Source organism: Phodopus roborovskii, unplaced genomic scaffold (assembly GCF_943737965.1).
Source record: "Phodopus roborovskii unplaced genomic scaffold, PHOROB, whole genome shotgun sequence".
Taxonomy (NCBI): Eukaryota; Metazoa; Chordata; class Mammalia; order Rodentia; family Cricetidae; genus Phodopus; species Phodopus roborovskii.
In genome coordinates, this window is record NW_026125554.1 from 4068212 (window position 1) to 4094205 (window position 25994).

The window sequence follows — 25994 nt, forward strand, 5'->3', positions numbered from 1 at the left end:
GAAGCCCATGAAAGAAATTCAAATTCCTCCAGGCTCAGCACTTCTTAAATACATATTCAAGAATGCATCCTCTTCCCAAACTTTGTACTCTGCTAACCAGCTGTGCTGTCTTGAACTCTCTCTCTCTCTCTCTCTCTCTCTCTCTCTCTCTCTCTCTCTCTCTCTCTGCGTTTGCATACCAATGACCCACATTAAAAGCAGGGCAAGCCTCTATCTCTAGGGATGTCATCGGCTTTTTGCTTGCCACTGAGCCCTCACTGTTCAGAAACAGTAGGGCTGTGTGTGTGTGTGTGTGTGTGTGTGTGTGTGTGTGTGTGTGTGTGTGTGTGTGTGTGTGTGTGATGAAAAGGGCAAGAGGAATTCACTGAGTACACGAGGAAGCAAGCGTGTATTCAAAAACTACCGGAGTATATTCTCTTTAAATAGAATGACATCCCAGTATATCCCGGGTTTACTCCAGGGAAAAGAAGCTAGATTTAGGGAGGTTCGGTAGTCAGAGCTTATCAGCTGATCGCCTTTTGAGCAGGAAAGACAACGTGCTGATCGATATAAGGGTCGGTATCATTCACCAATCAGAGATGCTGTTACTCTCCTGCACTAAGTGCCCAATGAGGATCACGGATAGTCAGAGGGTGCCGCCATTGCCGCCCTGTTTGAGTCCTGTGTAGCTGCAGGGAGGCCGGTGGTTGATTGTCCTGGGTGCTTGTGCCTTCTGCTCTCTGAAGGCGCTTTAGGAAGGACAGCAGGACACGCCCGAAGCGGAAAATGGTGAGTGGATCCTGCAGTTGTGCGTGGCGGGTTTGTGACACTGCGGAGGCTTTGTCACTATGTGGCGCCGCCGCCCACAAGGTCCCCTGGCGCTGTGCTGCAGAGTCTGAGGTGGAGTCTGTCACCGTCGCCCTCAAACCCACGTGCATTTTAATTGATGGTACAGCAGGCAACGGTGAGCCTGGGGTCTAGTCCCTTCGGGCAGGCTCCGCCCCGCCCTGCCCTGCCCTGCGCGTCTGAAGCTGTGTTATCTAGTTCTCAGTGCTCTCAGGATGAGACTGCGCCTTCCCCCGACTTCGCGTCACAGGCCAGTTGGTGCTGATGCTCTGCAGAGTCCAAACTGCTCTGAAGGCACTTCAGTGATGAGCCCTGTTACCCTTTTTTAAAGTACTGGGCACTGAACATTAGGCTTTGCTCGTTCTAAGCAAACCTTTTACCTCTGAACCATAACCCCGTCCCACATCCTGGGGTTTTTGCTGTTTGTTTAGTTGTTAATGAGGTTGGATTTGTTTGCACCTTCTGACTGAGAGTGGGAGAAAAATGCCCAGGCTTTCAAGGAAGAGGGGATTTTCATTTTGTTTGTTTTCACCTATCAATTTGGCAGTTAGTTGTCTAGACAAAAGTGGAAAATATTTCCAGCATTGCTGGCTGTGGAAAAAAAGAGCATGAGATGAGGGGAGTGTGTGTGTGTGTGTGTGTGTGTGTGTGTGTTGCTCTAGACTTGAACAAACAGAAAGGATTGTGAGGTGGGAATTTTTCTTATGTATGTTTCAGTCTCAATGTTTATTTTTTATTATGAATATGCTTAAGTTGTTTATGTCCACTTGATTTAATTTTAGCATGTTGTATGTGAGTTAAATTAACTACTTAATTTAACACATTATGCTTTTTCTTTTATTTATTTTGGTATGTGCTCAAATATTACCAAATGGGCCTCTGCATTTCACTGGAATCTCTTGTAACCTCCCCTAATTTATGACTCATTTTATTAATTTGTATCCTCCTTCCCCCTTCTTAAAGACTTATTTATTATATATACATATACATATATATATATATGTATATATATGCATGCATGCCCAAAGAAGGCATCAGATCTCATTATAGATGGTTTGAGCCACCATGTGGGTGCTGGGAATTGAATCCAGGACCTCTAGAAGAACAGGCAGTGCTCTTAAACTCTGAGCCATCTCTCCAGGCCTGCCCCTTCCCTTTTTTATTAATTTGACTAGAGTTTTGCCTATTTTACCGTTTTTTAGAAAACCACCTATGAAATTTAAGTCTGATTGTATTATACATTTCTCCCCATATCTTTTCTATTTCTTGCTGTCTTTGCTTTTGAATCTGGCTTATGGCTTATTCTTGTTTTCCTAAGACCTTGTACTTGCATCATTATGTTGAATTGTTTGTCTCTGAGTTCTCAATATGTCTCCCTGGAAGCTGAGGTTTGATTTTGGTTTTGTTTTTTGTTTTTTTGTTTTTTTTTTTTTTTGGTGTTTTTGTTGTTGGTTGGTTGGTTAGTTGGTTGGTTTCTTGGTTTGTTTTTGTTTTTATTTACTTATTTTTGCTCTTTAGTTTCTTTAATTAAAAAATAAAATAATGATAGACTTAGAAGGTAACCAGAGGACAATCTAAGAGATTGAAAGAGAAAAGAAAACCCAACAGGACAGGCAAGCTTTAAATATTGGCATTTGTCATGAGCTAGCAGAGGACAAAAACCATGCCTTTTAATTTTGATATGGATGTCAGAGAAACAGTGAGGAATCCCAGGGTGTTAAAAAAAAAAAAAAAAGCATATGTTCTAAATGTTGAGACTTGGATCTGAGTTCAGAGGGGACCCGATTCTAAGATCTGGTTTCCCAAAGCAAAGGATTACACTAGAGACACATGGTTAGAAACAGTATAGGTGGCTTACTGAGAAAGGGAAGGCATTTCCAAGAATAAGAGAGTTAATATTGAGGTGAGGAAGGAGCCCCAAAGACTGAGGAAGTGTGGTCCATGACACTGTGAAACATTTGCAGAACATCTGCCTCTCCATGGTTTATATACCAGAAGTTTTTCTTGAGCATGCTCTGTTCCTTAGTAAAAGTCCCAGTAACAAAGGTCTTCTGAACTTCCTTTGCAGACTGGCTTCTTCCATATAGTAATCTTCATGTAGCTGTTTTCAGCCCCTATTTTGCATATAAACATTTGTAGCTATAAACTTACCTCTTGCTACTATCTTTTTTTCCCACTTGCATTAAAAATAGATTCCCCACCACATACACAGTATATGCTGGTTATGGTTTCTTCTCCCTCTACCCCTCCCATTTCCTCCCCATATCCCTTTCCATCCCTATCTACTCCCTTTCTGTATCTCATTAGAAAACAAACAGGGCTCTAGGAGATAATAATAAAATGAGATAAAACAGAAATCAATACATCCGAATTGGACAAAACAAAAAGAACTCAAGAGAAGGCCCAAGAGTCAGAGATCCACTCATTCACACACTCAGGAAACCCATTTTAAAAAAATCTGGGTGTTGGTGATGCATACCTTTAATACTCAGAAGACAGAGGTAAGTGGATTTCTATGAGTTTGAGGCCAGCCTCTCTATAGAACTAGTTCTAGGACAGCTAAGGCTACAAAAGAAACCCTATCTTGAAAAATGGGGGTGGGAGGGTAGTGGTGGAACTAAACTGGAAGCCAGAGGTCCTGTACAGGCCCTTTACATGCTGCTTCAGACTCTTCAAGTTCCTCCATAAGAGCTTTGCTTCGGTTGATTTTAGAAGGTTCTGTTTTCTTTGTGTTCTCCATCTCCACTGTGTTCTATATTCTTTCAACCTCCTCTTCCAAATGGTTCTGCTTCTCTGAACTCAGGGGAGGGATTTTATGGAGACATTCCATTTAGGGTTGAGTGCTACAAGGACTTGTTCTCTGAACGATGTTTGGCTGTGGGTCTCCATTTGCTCCCATATGCTGCAGAAGTAAGCTACTCTAATGATGGCTAAGCAAGGCAGTGATCACATATCTCTTTCTGGGTCTGGGATACCTCACTCAGGATAATTTTGTTTTCTTTCTAGTTCCATCCATTTGCCTGTGAATTTCATTGTTTATTTTTGACATTTTGAGATAGGGTTTCTCTGTAGCTTTGGAGTCTGTTCTGAAACTCACTCTGTAGACCAGGCTGCCCTCGAACTCACAGAGATCCACCTGCCTCTGCCTCCTGAGTACTGGGATTAAAGGCATGCACTGCCACTACCTGGCTTGCATCACTATCGATTCTTTTTTTCTTAATGATTGAGGAGTAAAACTCTTATTTTGTCAAAGTATTACAATTCTTTTTATCCATCCTTTTGTTGAGGGACATCTAAGTTGTTTTGAATTTCTGGCAAAGAACATGGTTGAGGAAGTGTCCTTGTATAGGATAGAGCATCCATTGAATATATGCCCAAGAGAGGAACCACCACATTGTTTTCCATAGTGGCTGTCCAAGTTTGCCTTCCCAACAGCAATGGATGAGCGTTCCCCTTACTCCACATGTCCTCAGCATGAGCTGTCACTTCTTTTATTTATCTTAGCCATTCTGAGAGGCATAAGATAGAATAGCAAAGTAGTTTTCATTTGTATTTCCCTGATGGCTAAGGATGTTGAACATTTCTTTAAGTGTTTCTCAGCTTTCTGAGTTTTCTCTGTTTTGAGCTGTACCTGATTTTTAGTTGGGTTGTTTTTTTTTTTTTTTTTTTTTTTTGTTTTGTTTTGTTTTGTTTTTTCATGATATATAGTGTTTTGAGTTCTTTATATATTTTCGATATTAGTCCTCTATCAGACTTGGAGTTGGTAAAAATCTTTTCCCATATTCAAGATACAGCTGTCTGAATGTTACTGTTCTTTGCTGTGGAGAAGCTTCTTAGTTTCATGAGGTTCCATTTGTTAATTGTTGATTTTAGTGCCTGTGCTAATGATGTCTATTCAGAAAGTTTTTGTTTGTTTGTTTTTTCCTGTACTGATGAGTTAAAGGAATTTAACCATATTTTTTTTCTATCAAGTTCAGTATATCTGGATTTATGTTGAGGTCCTTGATCCATTTGGAATTGAATTTTGTGCAGAGTGATAACTATGGATGTGTTTGTCCAGCTTGACTAGCACTATTTGTTGAAGGTGCTGGGTTTTGTTTGTTTGTTTGTTTGTTTTGTTTTTGTTTTTTCCAATGTGTGTTTCTGGCTTCTTTATTTAAAAAAAAAAAAGGTGTCACCAGGTGTGTGAGTTTATTTCTGAGCCTTCATTGATCAACAAGTCTCTCCTAATATCATGCTGTTTTTATTACTACAGCTCTGTAGCACAACTTGAAATGATACCTCCTGCAGTTGTTTTAGCTATCCTGGGTTTTTGTGTTTTCATATGAAGTTGAGAATTGTCCTTTGAAGATCTGTAAATAATTGTGTTGAACTTTTGATGGCCATTGAATTGAATCCGAGGATTCCTTTTGGTAAGATGAACATTATTAATCCTGCTAATCCTTGAACATGGTAGGCCTTCCCAACCTCTAATGTTTTCTTTAATTAAAGTTTTTATTATCTTTCATGTTTGTTTAGAGTTACCTGAAGATAATTTTCTATTATTTCAGGCTTTTGTGAAGGGTGTTGTTTCCCTGATTCTTTCTCAAATCATTTTTTTCATTTGTATATAAGGGCTACTAATTTTTGTGAATAAATTTTGTAGCTTGCTACTTTGCTGAAAATGTTTACCAGCTGTAGAAGTTCCCAGTGGAATTTTTAAGGTTAGTTACATATACTATCATATTGTCTGCAAATAGGGACACTTGGGTTTCTTCATTTTCTACTTGTATTCCCTTGATCTCCTTTAGTTGTCTGGGTGCTCTAGCTAAGCCTTTAAGTACTATATTTAATAGGTTTGGAGATAGTAGACAACCTTATTTTGTTCCTGATATTAGTGAAATTGCTTTGAGTTCCTCTCCATTTATGTTGATGTTGGCTATGGGCTTGTTGTAAACTACCTTTATTATTTTGAAACATTTTCCTTTAATCCATTATTTTTCCAGAATTTTTATCCTGAAGGGGTGTTGGATTTTGTCAAAGTCCATTTCTGTATCTATTGAGATGATAGTGTGGTTTTTAATCTTTCAGTTTGTATGGTGGGATAATTATATTTATTGATTTATGTATGTTGAACCGTTGCTGCATCTCTGGGATGAAGCCTACATGATCATGGTGGATGATCTTTTTAATGTGTTCTTGGATGTGGCTTGCAAGTACTTTGTTAAGAATTTTTACATCATTGTTCACAAGATAAATTGGTCTGTAACTTTCTTTATTGGCATTTTATAAGGTTTAGGCATCAGGGTAATTGTGGTCTGGTAAAAAGAATTAGGCAGCGTTCCTTCTGTATGTATTTTGTGGAGTAATTGGAGGATCATTGTCATTAATTCTGCTTTTAATGTCTAGTAGAACTCTTTACGAAAACCACCAGGGCCTGGGTGTTTAATTATTTGTTTGGGAGACTTTTAATAGCAGCTTCTGTTTCAATAGAAGTTATTTGCCTGTTTAAGTTGCATATCTGATTTAACATTGGTAAGTGGTATATATCCAGAAACTTATCCACCTTTAGATGTTACAGTTTGGTGGAATACAGGTTTTTTGAAGTATGTCCTTATAATTTTCTGAATTTCCTCAATGTCTGCTGTTGTTTCCTCATTTTCATGTCTAATTTTGTTAATTTGGATCTTCTTTCTGCTTTTTACTTAATTTGGATACAAATTTGGCAATCTTTCTGATTTTTTTGTTCAAAGAACCAACTGTTGTAAGATATTTGTACACTGTATGAAGATATATTGACGTGATTGCTGTAATAAAAAGGTGAATGGCCAATAGCTAGAGAGAGAGTATAGCTGGGACTTCCAAGCAGGAAGAGAACTCTGGGAAACAAACAGTACTAAGATGAAGTAACGAGCTACATGAAAGAACATAGATTTTTAAATGTGAGTTAATTCAAGATCTAAGAACTGGTTAAGAACAAGCCTAAGCAAAGGCAGAGTTTTCATAATTAGTAAGTTTCCATGTCATTGTTTGTGGGTTGGCTATCCTGATGAAAAGTATTGCTATAACCAACTCTGATTTATTGATTCTTTTTGTTTTTCCCCTCCCAGGGGGATTGTTTATTGTTTTCAGCCCTGAGTTTGATTATTTCCGTGTGTGTGTGTGTGTGTGTGTGTGTGTGTGTGTGTGTGTGTGTGCGCGCGCGTGCATGCATGTATGTGAGCTGATAAGCTACTAGTATAACATCTATTCAAGTTTTTTGTTTGTTTCTCTGTAGCTTTGGAGCCTGTCCTGGAACTCACTCTGTAGACCAGGGTGGCCTTGAACTCACAGAGATCTGCCTGCCTCTGCCTCCCAAGTACTGGAATTAAAGGGGTGGGCCATCACCTCCCAGCCCTATCCAAGTTTTTTTATGTAGGCACTTAGTACTATGAACCTGCCTCTTAGAACCACCTCTAATGTGTCCCTTAAGTTTAGATATGTGATGTATTCATTTTCATTCAATTCTAGAAAGTCTTTAGTTTCTATCTTGACTCATTTTTCTGTAAGTAGAGAGTTGTTCCGTTTCCATTAAGTTCCATAAACATTCCAGTTGTTTCTGTTGTGTTGTTCTGTTGTTGGTATGGTCAGATAGGATGCAAAGAGTTATTTCAGTTTTCTTATACCCAATGAGACTTGCTTTGTGTTCAAGATGTGGTCAGTTTTGGAGATTCTTCTAAGAAATGCTGAGAAAGTATATTCTTTTGTGTTTGGATGAATCTTTTTTATATCTGTTCAGTACATTTGGTTTATAACTTCAGTTAACTTCCTTATTTTTCTCTGTTTAGTTCTTGTTTCTTATCTCTGTTGACAAGAGATCTCCCACTCTCTGTGTGTGAGGCTGCTATGGAATACTTACTCCCTTTGTAAACTTTAAAGATTTGTCATTCTAATTGGTTTAATAAAATGCAGGCTGGCCAGTAGCCAGGCAAAAACTATAGGACAGCCATACTGAGAATGCTGGGGAAAATAAGGGCAGAGCTAGAGGAGTCGCTGGCAGACACAAAAAGAGCAAGATCGTACTGAGGGAAGGTACCAAGACACAAGACAAAGCATAAATAAGAAATATTGGCTAATTTAAGTGTAAGAGTTAGCTAGTAACAAACCTGAGCTATCAACTGAGCATGAGTAATTAGCATTATGCCTCTGTGGTGGTTACTTGGAAATTGGCAGATGGTACAGGAAATCTTCCACTTACAAATGGCATTCAAACTTGTGGCCAAAATTTCCATATAAAACCTGATAAAGCTGAAGAAAGGTTTCTAGACACACAGGAACAGAGTCAAGCAAAGATTCTTGATAGCTGCATTTTCTCAGGTGGATTCTGTTGTCTGGTATTGAGTGGAGGCATAGCTCCTTTAAAAGATGGCATCTTGACTCAGTGCTAGCAGCAAAAATGGGCCACTCCTTTGAAGACCCTGCTGCCGAACACTTCAATGTTGTTTGTGGGCGGCAGATGACATGCTGCTCAATGATGAAATAGACCCAGAAACGTCCCAGAAGACCTTGCTGCCGAACACTTCAATGTTGTTTGTGGGTGGCAGATGACATGCTGCTCAATGATGAAATAAACCCAGAAATGTCCCAGAGTTGGGGCAGTAAACATAGCTCCCAGAGCTGGGAGTGAACATACCTCTCTGCCTTGAAACTAGGCTCTCAAGGAACTGAGGAGGAGGAGGCAGCCACCAGTAAACAGTGATCTAAGTTACATAGCAGTTTAAGTTTTGCTCATGCAGACAAGAAAAGGACAGATTCAGATGGAAATTTTAAAAAAGAAAAAACAAAAAACTGAACAAGATATAGTGTGTTTAAAAATATACACAGGCTTGAGAGAGAGTTTTAAAATAAGACAAAGTCTTTGAAAAGTAAATATACCTAGGCTTGGGATATATATATATAGATATAGATATAGATATATATGTATATATAGTCTTTTAAAAGGAAATAAAGTAATATAAAAGAAACAAGACACATAAAGTTGAAAAATACACAGAGAGCCTGGATCTTGTATGTTTTGTTGTCTTTGGATGTTTTGGCTGCTAAGAGACACTGGATTATAAAAACTGCTAGATTCAGCCAACCTATATATTTTTAAAAATATCTTGACTCCAACATTTAAGTCAAAAGATGTGTTATTTTGGAGAAGAGATTTTGATTTTATTCTCAAAAGAAATGAGAGGTGATGGATTCGTTCCAGGTTAAGGAAAATCAGGGTTGAATGAGGAATAACCCCCACCCTGAAAATTTTGACTACAAACATAAAGAAATAAACCTAGAAGAACTACATGTGGTGAATATTTTGCCTGCTCAAACTATAACTATATATATAAACTGTAAGAGTTTATATATTTTCAGAGCAAGGAGACCAAACACCAGTGAAAATGTGTGGTTCAGGTGATCAGCATTTCAAAATGCCTATGTTACAGTCTCAAAATTCTGCATATAGAACAGTTACAAGGCTGCTGCCTGAGATGATCCAGCCTCACAGAATATGCCCATCAGGACTTGACCATAATCCTAAATTTTCTGAGGGTCCCACAAGATTATTAGCACTCCCAATCAACAGAAAGTTATCTAAGAGAACTATGTCCACATTCCCCCAAAAAATGGGTTATGGTTGTTTATTATCATTTAAGGGAGGTGGGTTACAAGTTGTTATTGGGAGTAGTTAGGGAAAAAAACTAAACAAAACAGATCTGATTTTGGGATCTCATTCTAAAAAGGGGGGCATATAAAATGAGATTAAAAGGGTAGATTATTGAATCTACTTTTAAGACAAAGAAGCAATTACTGTTCTTAAATATTTTACAGGTACTGATTTGGGTATATTGACACAAATTTAAAGTTTATTTTATTAGGTTGTATGTATATCTATTTTTCTTTACGTTATTGTGTTATACAAATGGCTTAAAAATGTAATGTATAATTAAGGTTAGTAGTCATCTATAATAGTCAAGCTTATTGTCATGTTAGATATGTTTCCAAGGTTAAACAGATATTTAGGTAGAGATGTGGTCTTCAAACACCTACAGAATATGGCATTTCATATGTTTAATAAGCTAAGACCTTTCTTGAGAGTGAAATATGCCTGCTCCTGGCAATACCAATCTACTTCAGAGGAGATAATGGACATCGAGGAAACTCTATATGGAATTTTCCTTCTTTATGGCAAAAGGTAGCCTTTTTGGGCAAAGAAACTGCCCTCGCCTCAATTACTCATAGTTTCTGTCCAAACTAAACCAGGAAGATGCAAAAGAAAGCAACTACCAAACTTTGCCAAGACAAGCTAGGACAGTTCTAAAGTTCCCTGCTCTCAAAAAAGTCTATGTATGACACTAGGCCTGCAGGCCAAAGATTGATGCCCCAACATTACAGAGGAATTTGAGGTAACTGTTTAGACAGCCTGATGTTCTTGTTATTAGGTAACATTTCACCCTTCTGGAATCTTTAATGGAGTTGAAGACTAGATAGTTACAGTTATTGTTTTCCTTAGTTATGATAAAAGGTAAATTAGATTTAAAAAAAAAAAACAAAAAACAAACTTTGGGCCAGGAGATAGTGCCACATACCTTTAATCCCAACACTAAAGAGGCAGAGGCAGGTGGATCTCTGTGAGTTCAAGGCCAGCCTGTTCTACAGAGCGAGTTCCAGGACAGGCTCCAAAGCTATAGAGAAATGCTATCTGGAAAAAAAAAAAAAAAAATTAGACTCACAAAGATAAAATAGGTAATAATTTTCTTTAATTTTGTCAAATACAAATAAACTAGATAGTGTAACTAATTCTTACTTAAGTTAAAACCTTCATTTTAATTAGACAAAAAGGGGGAAATGCTGGAGGATACTCCCTTTGTACACTGTAAAGATTTGTCACTCTAATTGGTTTAATAAAACCATAATTGGCCAGTAGCCAGGGAAAAAAGTATAGGCATAACAGCCAACCAGAATGTTGGGAGGTAGAGAGGCACAATCAGAGGAAACACCAACCAGCCCCTGAGGAAGTAGGATGTGTATAAAATGAAGTAACAAGCCAGGAGCCACATGGCAAAGCATAGATAAGAAATATGGGTTAATTTAAATGTAAGAGTTGGGTAGTAACAAGACTGAGTTGTTGGATGAACATGTATAATTAATATTAAGCTTCTGTGTCAGTTATTTGGGAACTAGTGGGTGGGACAGAGACTTCCACCAACATGAGGTTCAATGTGTGATTAAACTTGTAGTAGTGTTTCTTTTAAAAACTTGGGTAGCTTGTAGTTTGGGTGTAGATGTTAAGAATTACCATATCCTCTTGGTGGATGTTTTTCCCCCCTCTGATGAGTATGCAGTGTCTGTAACCATCTCTTCTGATTAGTTTTGATTTGAAGTCTATTTTGTCAAATATTAAAATGGTTACATCTGCTTGCTTCTTGGTTCCATTTGCTTGGGATATCTTGTTGCTTCCTTTTACCCAGAGGTGATGTCTATCCTTGATGTTAAAACAGGACAGATCCTGTTTTCAAATCCAGTCTGTTAGTCTGTTTGTTTGGGGGGTGGGGTGATATATTGAGCATTTGTGTTAAGAGATATCAGTGAAAAGTATTTGTTGATTCCTGGTTTTTTTTTTTTTTTGTTTTGTTTTGTTTTTTGTTTGTTTTTTGTTTTTTGTTTTTTTTTGTGGTGGTGGCGGCGACGGGGTGTGTGTATGTATTGTTTGATGGTCTGGAATTTATTCCTGTGTTTTCTTGGATGTGATTATCTTCTTTATTTTGGAGTTTGCCTTCTAGTACCTTCTGTAGGCCTGGATTTGTAGATTAGATATTGCTTAAATTTGGTTTTATCATTGCAACGTCTTCCTTTCTCCATGTATTATGATTGAGAGTTTTACTAGATAGAGTTGCCGGGCTGCCATCTGTGATCTCTTAGAGTCCATAGAATATCTGTCTAGACCTCTCAGTCTTTTAGAGTCTCAAAGTTAGACATTATTTTAATAGGTCTGCCTTTATATGTTACTTGGTCTTTTTCCTTTGCAACTTTTCATATTCTTTCTTTGTTCTATACATTACTGCTATGATTATTATGTCCCAAGGGGGCTTCCTTTTCTGTTCCAGTTGACCCATGGTATTCTGTATTCTTCTTGTACCATTACAGGTATCTCCTTTTGGTTAGGGAAATTTTGTTGAAAATATTTTCTGGTTTTGACCTGGGTTCCTTATGCTTCTTTTATTCCTGTTATTCTGAGACTTAGACATTTCATTGGTGTCCCAGATTTCCTGGATGTTTGTATCAGTTTTTTAGATTTAACATTTTCTTTCATCAAGGTATCCATTTCTTTTATTGTGTCCTCAGTGCCCAAGATTCTCTCTTGCATCTCTTGTATTCTGTTGGTGACCCTTACCTCTGAAGTTCCTGTTCCAGCTCCTAAAGTTTCTATTTCCAGATTTTATCTTGTTTGCTTTTTCTTTATTGATTCTATTTTCACTTTCGGGTCTTGAACTGTTTTGCTCACTTCCTTCTATGTTTTTATAGATTTCTTTAAGGTATTTATTTTCTCTTTAAGGTCCTCTATCATATTCATAATGGATATTTTAAAGTCTTTTCCTGGTGCTTCAGCTATGTTGCAATAGTCAAAGTTTTCCTTGGTAGGGTTGCTGGGCTCTAGTGAAGATATATTGTCCTGGCTGTTATTGACTGTGCTTTTATGCTGGCATCTAGGCAATTGGGTTTGGGAAGATTGTAATTCTAGGGGCTGATATCTGGTCCTATTTTTCTTGGATGGGTGTTTTGTTTCTTGGTTTCTGTTTCCTCTCTGGTTCTTAGGAGAGCATGATGGCTATATGTTGCCTGATAGGAAATTCTTCTAGGATCCTGATAGGCATGGCCAATTGGGATGCCAGGTAATGTGTGTTTCTAGGTTTTGTGATCTGACAGTAGTGGGGTGAGCTAGAAGAAGGGAGGCTAAGGGGTCCACAGGAAGGAGAGAAACAGAGTGTTCTGCTAGGTCTGCTTAGTCCTCTGGGAATGGGAGCACAGAGTGGGGAGAGGCCCTAGCAAAATGTCTGCTCCAGATCTGGGAATAAGAATGGGGAGTTGGACTTGGAGGAACAAAAGGACAAGTGAATATCTGCATTTATCCTACCTGCATTGCTGGCTGAAGTGGCCTGCTGGTGTCCAGGGAATGTCTGTTAGATTTGGGTCCTGGGATAAAGCAATGAATTAGAGGAAGGAAGTGTAGAGAGAAAGATCTATGTGATCCCCTGCAGAAGAGGGTAGAAAGGAAAGAGGAGACCTTGATGAGCTGTCTGCTGCAGAGTTGGGAATGAGATGAGGGGACTGGATTTGGAGGAGCATAGAGAGAAGTGAAGATCTGCAGTTAGCCTACCTGCTTTGGTTCTCTGGCTACAATGGAGAAATATGAATCAACCATAGTTTGCACTGAAGTTCACATTACAGGAAATGACAGTGGTGTAAATTTTATACATGTGTAGATTTTTTTCTGTCCATTAGTTTTCAAAATAAACCACTTTAGGTGCAGGATAGATAGGTCAGCAGTTAAGAGTGCCTGTTGCTTATCCAGAAGATCCAAGTTTGGTTCTCAGTGCCCAGATCAGGTTACTTAAGGGAATGCTAATGTGTAGCACTTTTCTGTGACACAAAACACTTCATCTTGGATGGAAGGAAGCTTATTAAGACACAGGATGTTTTGGAAAGAGGAAAAACATTTCATCCCCCTGGAAAGCCCATTAAAACAAACAGCTCTAAAGCCTCAGGAACTTCCTTAAACTGACCAGATTCACTAGGCCCCTTGTTCTCCCAAGATTATATAAACAGTAAAGACTGCAGAAAAATACTTAGTCCAACAGAGCTGCCTGATAGAGGCTCAGACCAACTAGTGGGTGCCCAGAAAAGATACTGTTGAGCTGCCTGTGCCATGTGCAGTATACTACTGGTTTCCAACTTTTTTGAGCCATCACCCATGCTGGGGTAGGCCTTTGGTGATGCAAAGGTCTTTCAGGCATTTCTGCTCACACATTCCTGTGTCTCCCCCCCCCCCAAAAAAAAACCACGCACGCACGCACACACACACACACACACACACACACACATTGATTTATCAAGTTTGACTTTGGTGAGATCCTTTGGTCAGTCATCAGTTTCCTATCTGGGGTGAGTAGATATTTGCTCATGTCTCTTCAGAATTGCTGTCGCACAACAGATCTAACACCCTCTTCTAGCATCAGAAGTGTGCACACAACCATGTCAATTTTTTAAGAAGAAATACATTTTGCGTGTTGATTTCTTTACTGAGGACTATGGATATTAGTTCTTATATGTTTAACGATGATTAGTTACGGAAGTCAGCATTGTATAGCACTCCTCTCTTCCTCTGGCTATAAAATTGTTTTCATCTTTTCTGTGATGTTTCCTTAGCCTTGGGCATGGGAGCACTGATACAATTTTTCTGTTTTTTTTTTTTTTTTTTTTTGAGTCAGGATTTCACTACATATGTAGCTCTGGCTGTTCTAGAATTTGCTGTGTTGACTAGGGTGGCCCCAAATTCACAAGAGATCCATCTTCCTCTGCCTCCTGTATGTTGGAATTAAATGTGTGTACCACCATGCCTGGCACATTTATAGTATTGATAAGAGAGAATTCATCCAAAGTTCATTGGGGTTTTAATCTCTTAGTACATTAGAACTAGGTGAAAAGTTGGAAAGTTACTAGAAATATATAAAATACTATGTTGTTATAAAGCATTGTATGGTAGTAGTTCCCTTTACAGGTACACTGCTTGTTTCTATTTCAGTGGATGTCTTCAGGGTTCATAATTAACTTCTATTGGCAAGTAGACATGTCTAAAAACTATACAGTTTCCCTAGAACTAGTATCTACTCTGGTGGGTACCAAATTACTAAAGATGCAGTGTACAAAGAGTATTGAGGCAAATATTACAACAGGTGATCATGTTCTGGTGTTCATTTTTCATACAGTTCCATAAAAGCATGAGAATTATGTGATAATGTGAGGGTTGGAATGATTAGTAAATATGTATTTACTATGTCTAAGTAGTAAAAAGCAGTGCCAGCTGTGATGTATAAAGAATAGATGAAGAACAAGGCATGAAGTGGAGGGATCAAGTCAGTCTGTATTGCCAGTGTTTTTTCACCATTAGTCTTGTATGTGAATTATTTTAGGAGCCAGTGACCTTTGAGGATGTGGCTGTGAACTTCACCCTAGGAGAGTGGGCTTTGTTGGATTCTTATCAAAAGGAACTCTACAGAGATGTGATGAAGGAGACCTTTTGCAACCTGATCTCCATAGGTAAAAATACAGCATGATTCTTTTCCTTGTTCATTCAGAGAAATAACTGTTTCTTGCTCTTCTCTATAGTTGCCTAATTTGAAATATTAAAAGGCAATACATTGGTGAATATTATATATTTTGTTATGTTATATCATGGGGGCAGCTAGAATATAAAATCTAATATTGAATAATACTTTCCTTGGGTTTACCTTTCAGGGAAAACCGAAGAAGAAAATATTGGAGAGGATTACCAAAATATTTGGAGAAATCTGAGGTAATTTATACTAAGAAAGAAGAATTTACTTTGAATATGAGAGTGATAGGAAATCATAGACCCAAGTAAATAATCTAAGTACAGCTAAATGTAAATCAATTTACTCTAAAAATGCATTGAACTTGAGTGTTCAGAATTGAAGGACCTCAACTCTGCAATGTAATGTTGCACAGTACCATGCAACCTTAAACTACAGGGGCATTTTCCCACTTCTTTCATTATACAAAAACTTTCCTTTGTGCACAAAATTATTTTAAATATTTTTATCAAGTTACCTTTAGATTTTGAATATAAGATATATGTGAATTAAAAGTGCATTTAAGGTATACTGGAACATACCGTCTATAGCTGCATTAAAACTATTCAGCTATCTCAATTCCATAAAGCCTGACCCACACCATTTTGCATAAGAAATACTCAATTTTGGTTACTTTCATAAAGACCATGTTTGTCACATATGAGCCAACCATGAAATAAGAATAGTTAAAGAACAAAACGTTACTGTGTATCTGCAATGTTTTTTCCCCATTCTTTTTGTAATATATGTGGATTATTTTAGGAGACAACTTGATATTAGAGAAACAAAGAAGATTATATGTTGTTCTCAAGTCCTGTGGCTCAATGTTCATTCCTTTTAGGTTCATAAATTCTTGTAGCTATAGTCAACACTCTTCCCTTAGGATGAGGTCTTTCTATATGGCCTATGTTGGCTTTGAACTTGCAATCCCTCTGCTCTTGCAGTCCTTCTTCCCTTGTCTTCTAAATACTGCAGTAACAAGTGTGCACCAAAATACTCAGCCTCCAAACACTTCTCTGGACTAGCCATAAAACCATAGTAATTTTCTTTTCTTTTTCTTTTTTTTTTTTTCCAGCACTCATGTGGTTAAAGGAGTCTGTGAATTCCAACATGCCATTCAATATGGAGAAGCCTACCAACAAATTCGAGAGCATATAGTAGTATATGAAAACAGTGTGTGTGAAAATGATGTCATTGGTCTTTCACAGTCAAATGTACACCTCAGAGGTCCAACTATAGAGAAACATATGGAAAAGCCTTTTAAACATAAAAAATTTTGGGAAAATTTTGCATATTCTAAGTCCTTTCTTACCCTTGAGAATCCTTCCAGAGAGAAACCCTATGAAAATAAACTATCTAATGAGCACTGTAGGAGTCTCATTTCTGAACAAGATTATGAGACAACTCATAGTGGAGATAATCTCCATGAATATAAACAGTTTGAAACAACTCTTATGACATGTAGTTATGTTCAGTCATATGAAAAACTCCAAACTGGAGAAAAACCATTTGTGTGTAAGCAGTGTGGAGAAGCCTTCATTAATTCCACTTACCTTATCAAACATCATAAAATTCATACCAGAGAGAAGACTTTTGCATGTAAGTATTGTGGAAAAGCTTTCATCCATCCAAGGGCCTGTTATAATCATGAAAGAACTCACACTGGAGACAGACCTTATGTTTGTAAACAATGTGGGAAAGCATGTATTCATTCTTACCACCTTCTGCAACATGAAAGAAGTCACACCCGAGAAAAACTTTATGCATGTAAGCAGTGTGGGAAAGTATTTGGACGTTCTTCATACCTTCGCAAACATGAAAGAATTCACACTGGAGAGAAACCTTATTTATGTAAGCATTGTGGGAAAGCCTTCAGTGATCCCACAACCCGGAACAATCATGAAAGAACTCACACTGGAGAGAAACACTATGTTTGTAAACAGTGTGGGAAAGCCTTCATTCGTTCCTCTCAGCTTCTGATCCACGAAAGAATTCACACTGGAGAGAAGCCTTACTCATGCAAACATTGTGGGAAAGCCTTCACTTATTCCAGTGCCTGTTATATTCATGAAAGAATTCACACTGGAGAGAAACCCTATGTTTGTAAGCAGTGTGGGAAAGCATTTACATGTTCCACATACCTCCATAAACATGAAAGGATTCATACTGGAGAGAAACCTTATTCATGCAAGCAATGTGGGAAAGCCTTCATCCAACATAGGGCTTGTTACAATCATGAAAGAATTCATACTGGAGAGAAACCATATGTATGTGTACAATGTGGGCATGCATTCACTTTTTCAAAGTCCCTTCAAATACATGAAAGAAACCACACTGGAGAGAAACCATATGTATGTAAGCAATGTGGGAAAGCCTTCACATGTTCTACATATCTTCACCAACATGAAAGAACTCACAATGACAAGAAATCCAGTGGATAGAAGTTACAGCAATGTGAATCATGTGAGAATATTTATAGCCAGCTTGCTGTTATTTATTGTAAGGAATGAAAAGAATGGAGAAAAACCAAGAGAATATGAGGCCAGCAGTTATGTAATTTTTGCTTACATATGCAAGTGTACATAGGATGAAACCATTTCTTGTACCAGGCCTGTTGGCATATGCCTTTTATTCCAACACAGTGGAGGGTTAGATGACTGCACATGGAGTAAACCTCAGGCTACATAGTGGGTTTGAACTCTGGGAGATTTAAGAACCATTTCTAACCAAATAAAGTTGTCATTGTAAAAAATAAATGAAAATTCTGTTTCAAATAAGAGTCATTAAATTTTATCATGTGGTTGATTATTGTTTAAGCAAAAAACATGAAGAATTACAAGAAATTTTTATAGAATATTACTGAAAACCTGAAATACACTAAAAAATTTAATAAATATTTTAATTTTTCAATTTTTATGCATCTATAAGACCTCTTGACTTAAAAAAAAAACTTTTGAAATCTGATTTGGCAAGTAAAATAATTTTAACACTATTTCACCTGCCTGTTTCCTCAATGACTGGAAATTGGGGGCAAGACAAGAACTTTAGCACACAGTTGAAAGCCAGTAGGATACTCTGCAAGGAACAATAGCAACTGTATAAAGAAACTACTTGAATTCGAGTAATAAAAGTCTGTTTGGTAAATTAAAATTGAATTTCATGGCTGTTTTTAAATCAAGTGATACAGTTTCCTTTGGTAGAAAACTGTATTCAGTTTGTTTAGTTCAGATGCATTTGTAATCATTCAGTATGCTTAATTTTAAGTTATATTTTGAATAATAATGTTTCATGTAAAGTTGAAAACACACACTTTTTAATTGTTAGTATTTTCTGTCATTTTAGAGCATGTTCTTTTTAAAACTGTTATGATTAATTGCTTGGCAGTTTCCTTACATTTAGGTACATATTTAGATTTTGTCACAGCAACATTCTTACATAGATTTTATATTTTGTATTTTTAGTGTATATTTTCTTCCAAAAAGTTTTTGACGTTTTGTTATTTAGCGTGTGTGTGCGTGCATGTGGTTTGTGTGTGTGTGTGTGTGTGTGTGTGTGAGAGAGAGAGAGAGAGAGAGAGAGAGAGAGAGACTGTGCCATTAGCACAAGTGTGGAGCTCAGTGGACAAGATTCGAGATTTTCTTCCCTACCAGACTTACTCAGCAAGCACATTTACTCATTGAATCTCCTCACCAGCCCCAAATACAAAATTGTTTTGTTTATTGAGGCATTCTACATAGTTCTGTCTCTCTGTGAACTCACTGTGGAGACCAGGCTGGCTTCAAACTGAAATCTGCCTGCTTCTGACTCCCAAATGCTGGGATTAAAGATGTGACACCATTCCTGCCTGACTTTTGTACATTTTTTTTTCTAATAAGTATTTTAAAAAATGTTAACTTTCCCGTTTACTCAGAAGGCACCTTCATATTTAACATAGTTTAAAATTGTATGGATTTTTGTTTGTTTGTTTATTTGTTTGTTTGTTTTGTTTTGGGCTTCTTTGAAACAGGATTTTTCTGTATAACAGCCCTGGCTGTCTTGGAACTTACTTTGTAGATCAGGCTAGCTTCAAATTCACAAAGATCCACCACACCCAGTTTAAAATTCTATCTTTACAAGTTAAAACCCATTGCCATGTTCATAAATATGAAAGTGGTTTTTAACATCTAAAATTTATTTATACCTACATTGGTAAGCTTTTATTATGTTTTCCTGTGCTCATCAAAACAAGACCTGTACTATGCTGATGTAAGTGGTTCTTTGACCAAAAAATGAGCAAGACCATATCATTTATCTCAATAAAAGATAGTGAATTCTAGTGAACCTTTTCAATTAAGATTAATGATAGTGTTATTCCTCATTAGATACAATTTCTAACCTACTTGATACTTATTTTAAATGAATTGAATACACTTTAAATGAATGGAGTTTGGGGTTTCTATTTGTTAAAAGTACTTTGTGATTGAATATAATTCTGTCTTTTGTAATTGTAATAATGGTGTCATCTAGGAAATTGTGATATAATGAGAGGAAGTAGGAATTCAAGAGTATGAGTTAAGCTCATTTTAAAAGGGTGGCAATTTTGTTCATTTTTATGATTCAGATTATGTTTGAATTTTTCAGCAGATATCTGGAATGTTACTATTTTTAATATATCCTAATTACTGAGGAGAATTTTCTATTTTTGCAAGAATCACTTTTCTAGGCATTGCTTTTCCCTATTTCACTTGCTATCTACTCAATATTTCATTAAAATATATTGAACTCTTTTCCATTAATATCAATGCTTCTTAGATTCTACAAGATTGCATCCTTTTCAATCATGGCAAGTGGTAAAAAATGAAGATTTATATTTAATACATCTAAACTGGTGAATATTAACCTTTAGCCTACTTAGCCATGTTACTTTTAGTTAGTGTAGAGTTCGTTAAACCATCAAACCATGTGTATTTCATTTGGATTTAATGGGCTATGGAATTCTTGTTAAGTGTATTTGTATACATGCTCATCACAGTGCATCACTACCACTGCCCTTAATCACAATACCAGAAAATATAATTCAGCATATTGCTACCAAGCATGAGATTAGCCATTAAGAGCATATGCCCATTTATCTTTGCTCTTTTGCTTTCCCCTTCTCATGAGAAAAAAACAAGCAAGCAAACAAACAAAAACATAATGTGTCAGATATCTTTCTTATGTCAGTGGGCATAGATAAGTCCATTCAGTTAGATGTCTTAAAATCTCCTAGTTTCCTTTGTGACTACAAAACCAGAAGTATGTATATATGAGTTTTCCCAGTAGATGCCTAGTAATGGACAGAGAGAGCACCATTGTTTCAAACAAGTTTGTGATTTTCAGAAAATATGTATTAGACTGTACTTTTCAAATTTATTTCACATGTCAGCATGGTAGATTAGAAACTTTCAGAATTAAGCATAAGAAATATAGAGGTACCCTTTGCTCTCCACAGTTGTGAAAAAAACTTATTGTTGCAATGCCTGGTGTTGATAATTTGAAAAATGTGAAGTTATATACAAATATTGAGCAAATATTTATGACATGGAAGTAAAGCTAAGGTTAGAATTCTGTTTTAGAATACTTGTCCAACATTTTTTACCTTGGCTTTGATCCCCACTACTACCAAAACAAGAGAAAGCAAATATCAAAATAAAGGTTGTTGATGAAATTAAACTTTGTAAATATGATTTACTCATAGCAAACTTGTTCTTCGTTTATCTCATCAGATAACTTTTCATTTAGTATAACACATTTTTAAAAAGTATTTGGTTGCATTGTCTCATTTTATTTCTGTTGGTCTCTAAATTGTCTAGGCTTTTGGGAAACTTATGTATTATAAACTGGTGAAAGAATTACATAAAACTGTCTATAAGTGTTGAACACCACATTAGAAAGTAAATTTAATTTTTGAGAGTTGGTATAAGGACAGTAACTTTCAGACATTACTGATTAGTTGGAGCTCTTTGCTTAGAATTTTTTCATTTCATCATCTCTTTTGATTTAGGGGTTCTTTTAATTTTTATTTGTCCATTTTCATTTCTTTGTGTATGTAAGAGAGAGTTTGCAGGCACCACAAATATGGAGGAGCCCACAGAAGTCTGAAGAGGTCAGAACTTGAGTTGCAGGTGGTATGATTTACCATGTGTACTGGGAATTGAACCCATGTCCTCTGCAAGCGCCATAAGTCCTCCTAACCCTTAAGCTATTTCTGCATCCCAGAATTTAGTTGTTTGCATATGAATTTAATTGTTTGCATACATATTAGTCCTCTGTGGGCTATGCATATGGATTCTCTATCAACAAATATCTACTCTGTAGGCCTTTCACTAAAATGTTTCTTTTCTGTAGTGCAACTTTTTAATGAAATTCTGTATTTTAATACTTGGCACTATTTCCTAAGTACTTGGAGAAAGAGAGAGAGAGAGAGAGAGAGAGAGAGAGAGAGAGAGAGTAGGATTTAACAAAAAACAAATCGGTAACTTTCCATATTTCCAGGCTTTGAAAGATTTGTCAAGCTCACCTGGAGTATAGTTCTGAGCTGAATTAGTAGACCAAATGTAAATACTGTCATCCTTTCTGACCAAAAGGACATGGGGACAAGTGGGACTCTCCCTCAGCCCCTCCAGAGCTCAAGCCAGGCTAGAATACTTGCTGACTCTGCTCTGAGTCTTTTAAAGAATTATTGTTGTGTGTGTGTGTGTGTGTGTGTGTGTGTGTGTGTGTGTGTGTAGTCTAACCTATCTTGCCAACTTCTTGCAATTAGCCCTGGTGGCCCTGGAACTCTATGCAGACCAGGCTGGCCTCAAACTCACAGATCCACTTGCCTCTGCCTCCCCAGTACTAGAATAAAGGCATATATCATTATGCCTGGCACCTTTTTGTGATTTTGTTTTTACATGCATTTGTATGTGTTCATCTGTGTGTGTGTGTGTGTGTGTGAGTGTGTCAGAGAGAGAAAGGGAGACAGAGAGAGAGGGTGTATATGAAAGCCAATGAGAACTTGCTGGAGTTGCTAACTGATTCCATCATATGGGTCTCACAACTGAACCCAACTGTTAAACTTGGAGTCAAGTACCTTTACCTACTCAGCCATCCTTTCAGTTCATGCTTTGAAATCTTTGCCCACTGTCCATGTGAAGAAACAGAAAAATTTCACACAATGCTTTTAAAAATGATTTACTACCTTACAGTTTTTTTCTGTGTAACATTCTGTATGTATTTTATGTATATGAATACCCCATTTCTATGTCTACCTCCAGACCAGAAAAAGGCCTCAAATCCCATTTTAGATGGTCATGAGCCACCATGTGGTTGCTGGAAGTTGAATTCAGCCATCTCCCAAGCCCCCACAAAACAGTTTTCAATACTACATAATAATAATAATAATATTTCTAAGATAGTATAACAGGAATGCCAGTGTACACTAAAAGAGCAGTGGTACTTTGCTCTTGATCTCAGAGAAAAGATGGAGTTAGTGCTCTGTGGGATTATCTTTTTTGCGCAAGCCTGGGTTCTTTTTTCATGTTTCAGATCCTGTACAAAACCTGCAATTATTAATGACATAACCATGGGTCTAGTCCTGCATAAGTATCATTAGCAGATGTTCTCATTAGAACCTGAGTTTAAGCAATAAATAATAATAGTTGTCATGTCTACATAAGCCATTTAGCTAAGGAGGTTTTACAGATTGAGGTGAATTACAATTTTAAGGGAAATTGTGTGATTTTCGTATTCATATTATATCATGAGAAAGAAAACTCCAATCTCTATTTAGAACTTAAAACTGTTCTTGAGTTTTTTTAAGATTTGATCTGATTTCCTAGATATTGTGAAGCAGAAGTTCCCAAAGTTCAGATCAATGTTTCTCAACCTTCCTAATGCTTCAACCATTTAATATAGTTCATGCTGTAGTGACCCATAAACTTATTTTGTTGCTACTTCATAGCTGTAATTTTGCTACTGTTATGAATGTAAATATCTGACATGCAGGATATCTAATATGTGGCCCCTGTATAAAGGTAGTTTGACCCTGAAAGGGTGGAGAACAGCTGATCTAAATACGATCTACAGGTTCCCAAGACATTTCATAGATTTTTCAGTGACTTGTTAGGATCCATCTATCCACCCCCCCCCCCCCGATCCACTCCTCAGAGGGCTTCCCTTGGGAGCCAACAAGATCTGGTATACCAAGATGTGGCAGGATTTTGCTCCAAGCCCCTGAATTCAAGCTGAGCAAAGTATCCCACCATAGGGAATGGGCTCCAAAAACCCATGCACCTGTGCAGGGTCTTAGCCTAACCATGGAAGGTTGAACTGGGTCGGAGAAAGATGTGATGTTCGCCAGTTCCCCAGCCTCCAAGATTCACGGAGACAATCAGACACAGCAGGGAGTCTAGTCAAACAGGAACTCATTGTCCCATAGCAGGCATCTTTTAAAGGAAAAAAAAAAAAAAAAAAAAAAAACACAGAGCAGGGAAAACAATCAGCCAATGGTTTTAAAGATCAGTATATCATGAGCCTAGGCAGTCTTATGCTTTACCTAGTAATCATGAGCTGTTCATACAGTGACCTCATCTAGTTCACTCTAGGTAACCAATCATTTTTTTTTTTTTTTTGTATACATCACAGGACTTGCCCTCTTGTCTTCCCCTCAGTGCCATCTTTAACTGGAGCATGTACCCTACACACCTGAATAAGGTCCTGTTCCCATGAAGGATCTCCAGCTGTCAGTCCGAGTACATGAGCTACCACTAGCTCAGGGCAGCTGCTTGTGGTTTTTCCAATCATGATCTTGACCCCACCTGTTGCTCATATGATCCCTCCTCCCTCTCTTCAACTAAGCTCTAGAAGCTCAGCCCAGTGCTTGACTGTGGATCACAGCATTTGCTTCTATCAGTTACTGGATGTAGGTTCTATGATGCCAATTAGGGTAGTCACTAATCACATTAAAGAAAAAGGCCAGTTCAGTCACCATCTCCACTATTGCTAGAAGTCTTAGCTGGGGTCATCCTTGTGGATTCATGGGAATTTCCCTAGCAGCTGGTTGTTCCCTAACCCCTTAAAGGGTCCCTCTATCAAGATATCTCTTTCATTGATCCCCATCTACATCTCCATGTCTGCACTCCTCATGTTCCCATCCCCCATCCTCTCCTTTCTATAACCCTTCCCAGTTTAGCCAGGAGATCTGAACTATTTCCTATTCCTGGGCCCTCCAGGGCCCCTCTTAAGGTCCTCCTTTTTACCTAGCTTTTCTAGGGTTGTTGATTGTAGCTTGGTAATCCTTTGCTTTCATTAATATACACTTATACTGTGTTTGTCTTTCCTGGTCTGGGTTACCTCACACGGGATGGCTTTTTTCAAGCTGTCATTGTTTTTTACTGCTGAGTAATAATCCATCGTGTAAATGTACCACATTATCCATTCATCAGTTAAGGGGCATCTAGATTGTTTCCAGGTTCTGGCTATTACAAATAATGCTGCTATGAAATTTTTTGAGCAAGTGTTCTTGTAGTGTGATTGAGTATACTTTGGGTATATGCCCAAGAATGGGTATTGCTGGATCTTGAGGTAGATTGATTCCCAATTTTTTGAGAAATAGTCATATTGATTTCCAAAATGGCTGTACAAGATTGCACTCCCACCAGCAGTGGAGGAGTGTTCCCCTTACTCCACATCCTCTCCAACATAAGCTGTCATCAGTGTTTCTCATTTTAACCATTCTGGCAGGTATAAGATGTTACCTCAGAGTCATTTTGATTTTCAATTCCCTGCTACCTAAGGATGTTAAGAAATTCCTTTAAATGCCCTTTAGGCATTTGAGATTCTTCTGGTGAGAATTCGTTGCTTAACTGTGTACCCCATTTTTCAGTTGTGTTATTTTGGAATTTGATGTCTAGTTTCTTGAGTTCTTTGTATATTTTGGAGACCAGCACTCTTATCAGATGTGGGGCTGGTGAAGATGTTTTCCCATTTTGTAGGCAGCCATTTTGCGTTATTGATGATGTCCTTTGTCTTAAAGATGCTTTTCAGTTTTAAGAGGTTCCATTTATTGATTGTTAATTTCAGTGTCTGTGCTACTGGTGTTATATTTACAAAGTGGTCTCCATGCCAGTGCATTCAAGGCTACTTTCCACTTTTTCTTCTATCAGGTTCAATGTAGATTGATTTTTGTTGAGGTCCTTGATCCATTTGGACTTGAGTTTTGTGCATGGCAATAAATATGAATCTATTTGCAATCTTCTATATGTTGACATGCAGTTACATCAGCACTATTTGTGTGGGTTTTTTGTTGTTTTTTTTTTGTTTTTGTTTTTATTTGTTTTGTTTTTTTTTTCAATACAAGGTTTCTCTGTATTGTTTTGGAGCCTGTCCTGGAACTAGCTCTGTAGACCAATCTGGCCTAGAACCCACAGAGATGCCAGCACTATTAAAGATGCTTTCTTTTTTCAATTGTATCATTTTGGCTTCTTTGTCAAAAATCAGGTGTTTACTGGTGTGTGGATTAATGTCAGGGTCTTTGATTTAATTCCATGGATCCACCTGTGTGTTTTTATGCCCATACCAAGCTGCTTTTAGCTCTATAGTAGAGTTTGAAGTCAGGGATGGTGATACCTCCTGAAGTTCCTTTATTGGATTGTTTTAGCTATTTTGGTTTTTATTTTGTTTTGTTTTTCCATATGATGTTTTGTATTGTTCTTTCCAGGTTTTTGAAATTTTGTGTTGGAATTTTAATAGGGATTGCATTGAATCTGTGGATTGTTTCTGGTAAGATTGACATTTTTA

General features: G+C 37.4%; 1 protein-coding gene across 1 annotated transcript; it reads left to right on the forward strand.

Moving 5' to 3' along the window:
- The first annotated feature begins 630 nt into the window (after positions 1–630).
- On the forward strand, positions 631–17971 carry LOC127216724 (zinc finger protein 670-like). Its single transcript, XM_051177541.1, is given in 5 exon segments — positions 631–768; positions 15015–15141; positions 15340–15397; positions 16270–17242; positions 17244–17971. Coding segments are annotated over 5 exon segments (1698 nt in total). The 5' UTR covers positions 631–765; the 3' UTR covers positions 17781–17971.
- The last annotated feature ends 8023 nt before the right edge of the window (positions 17972–25994 follow it).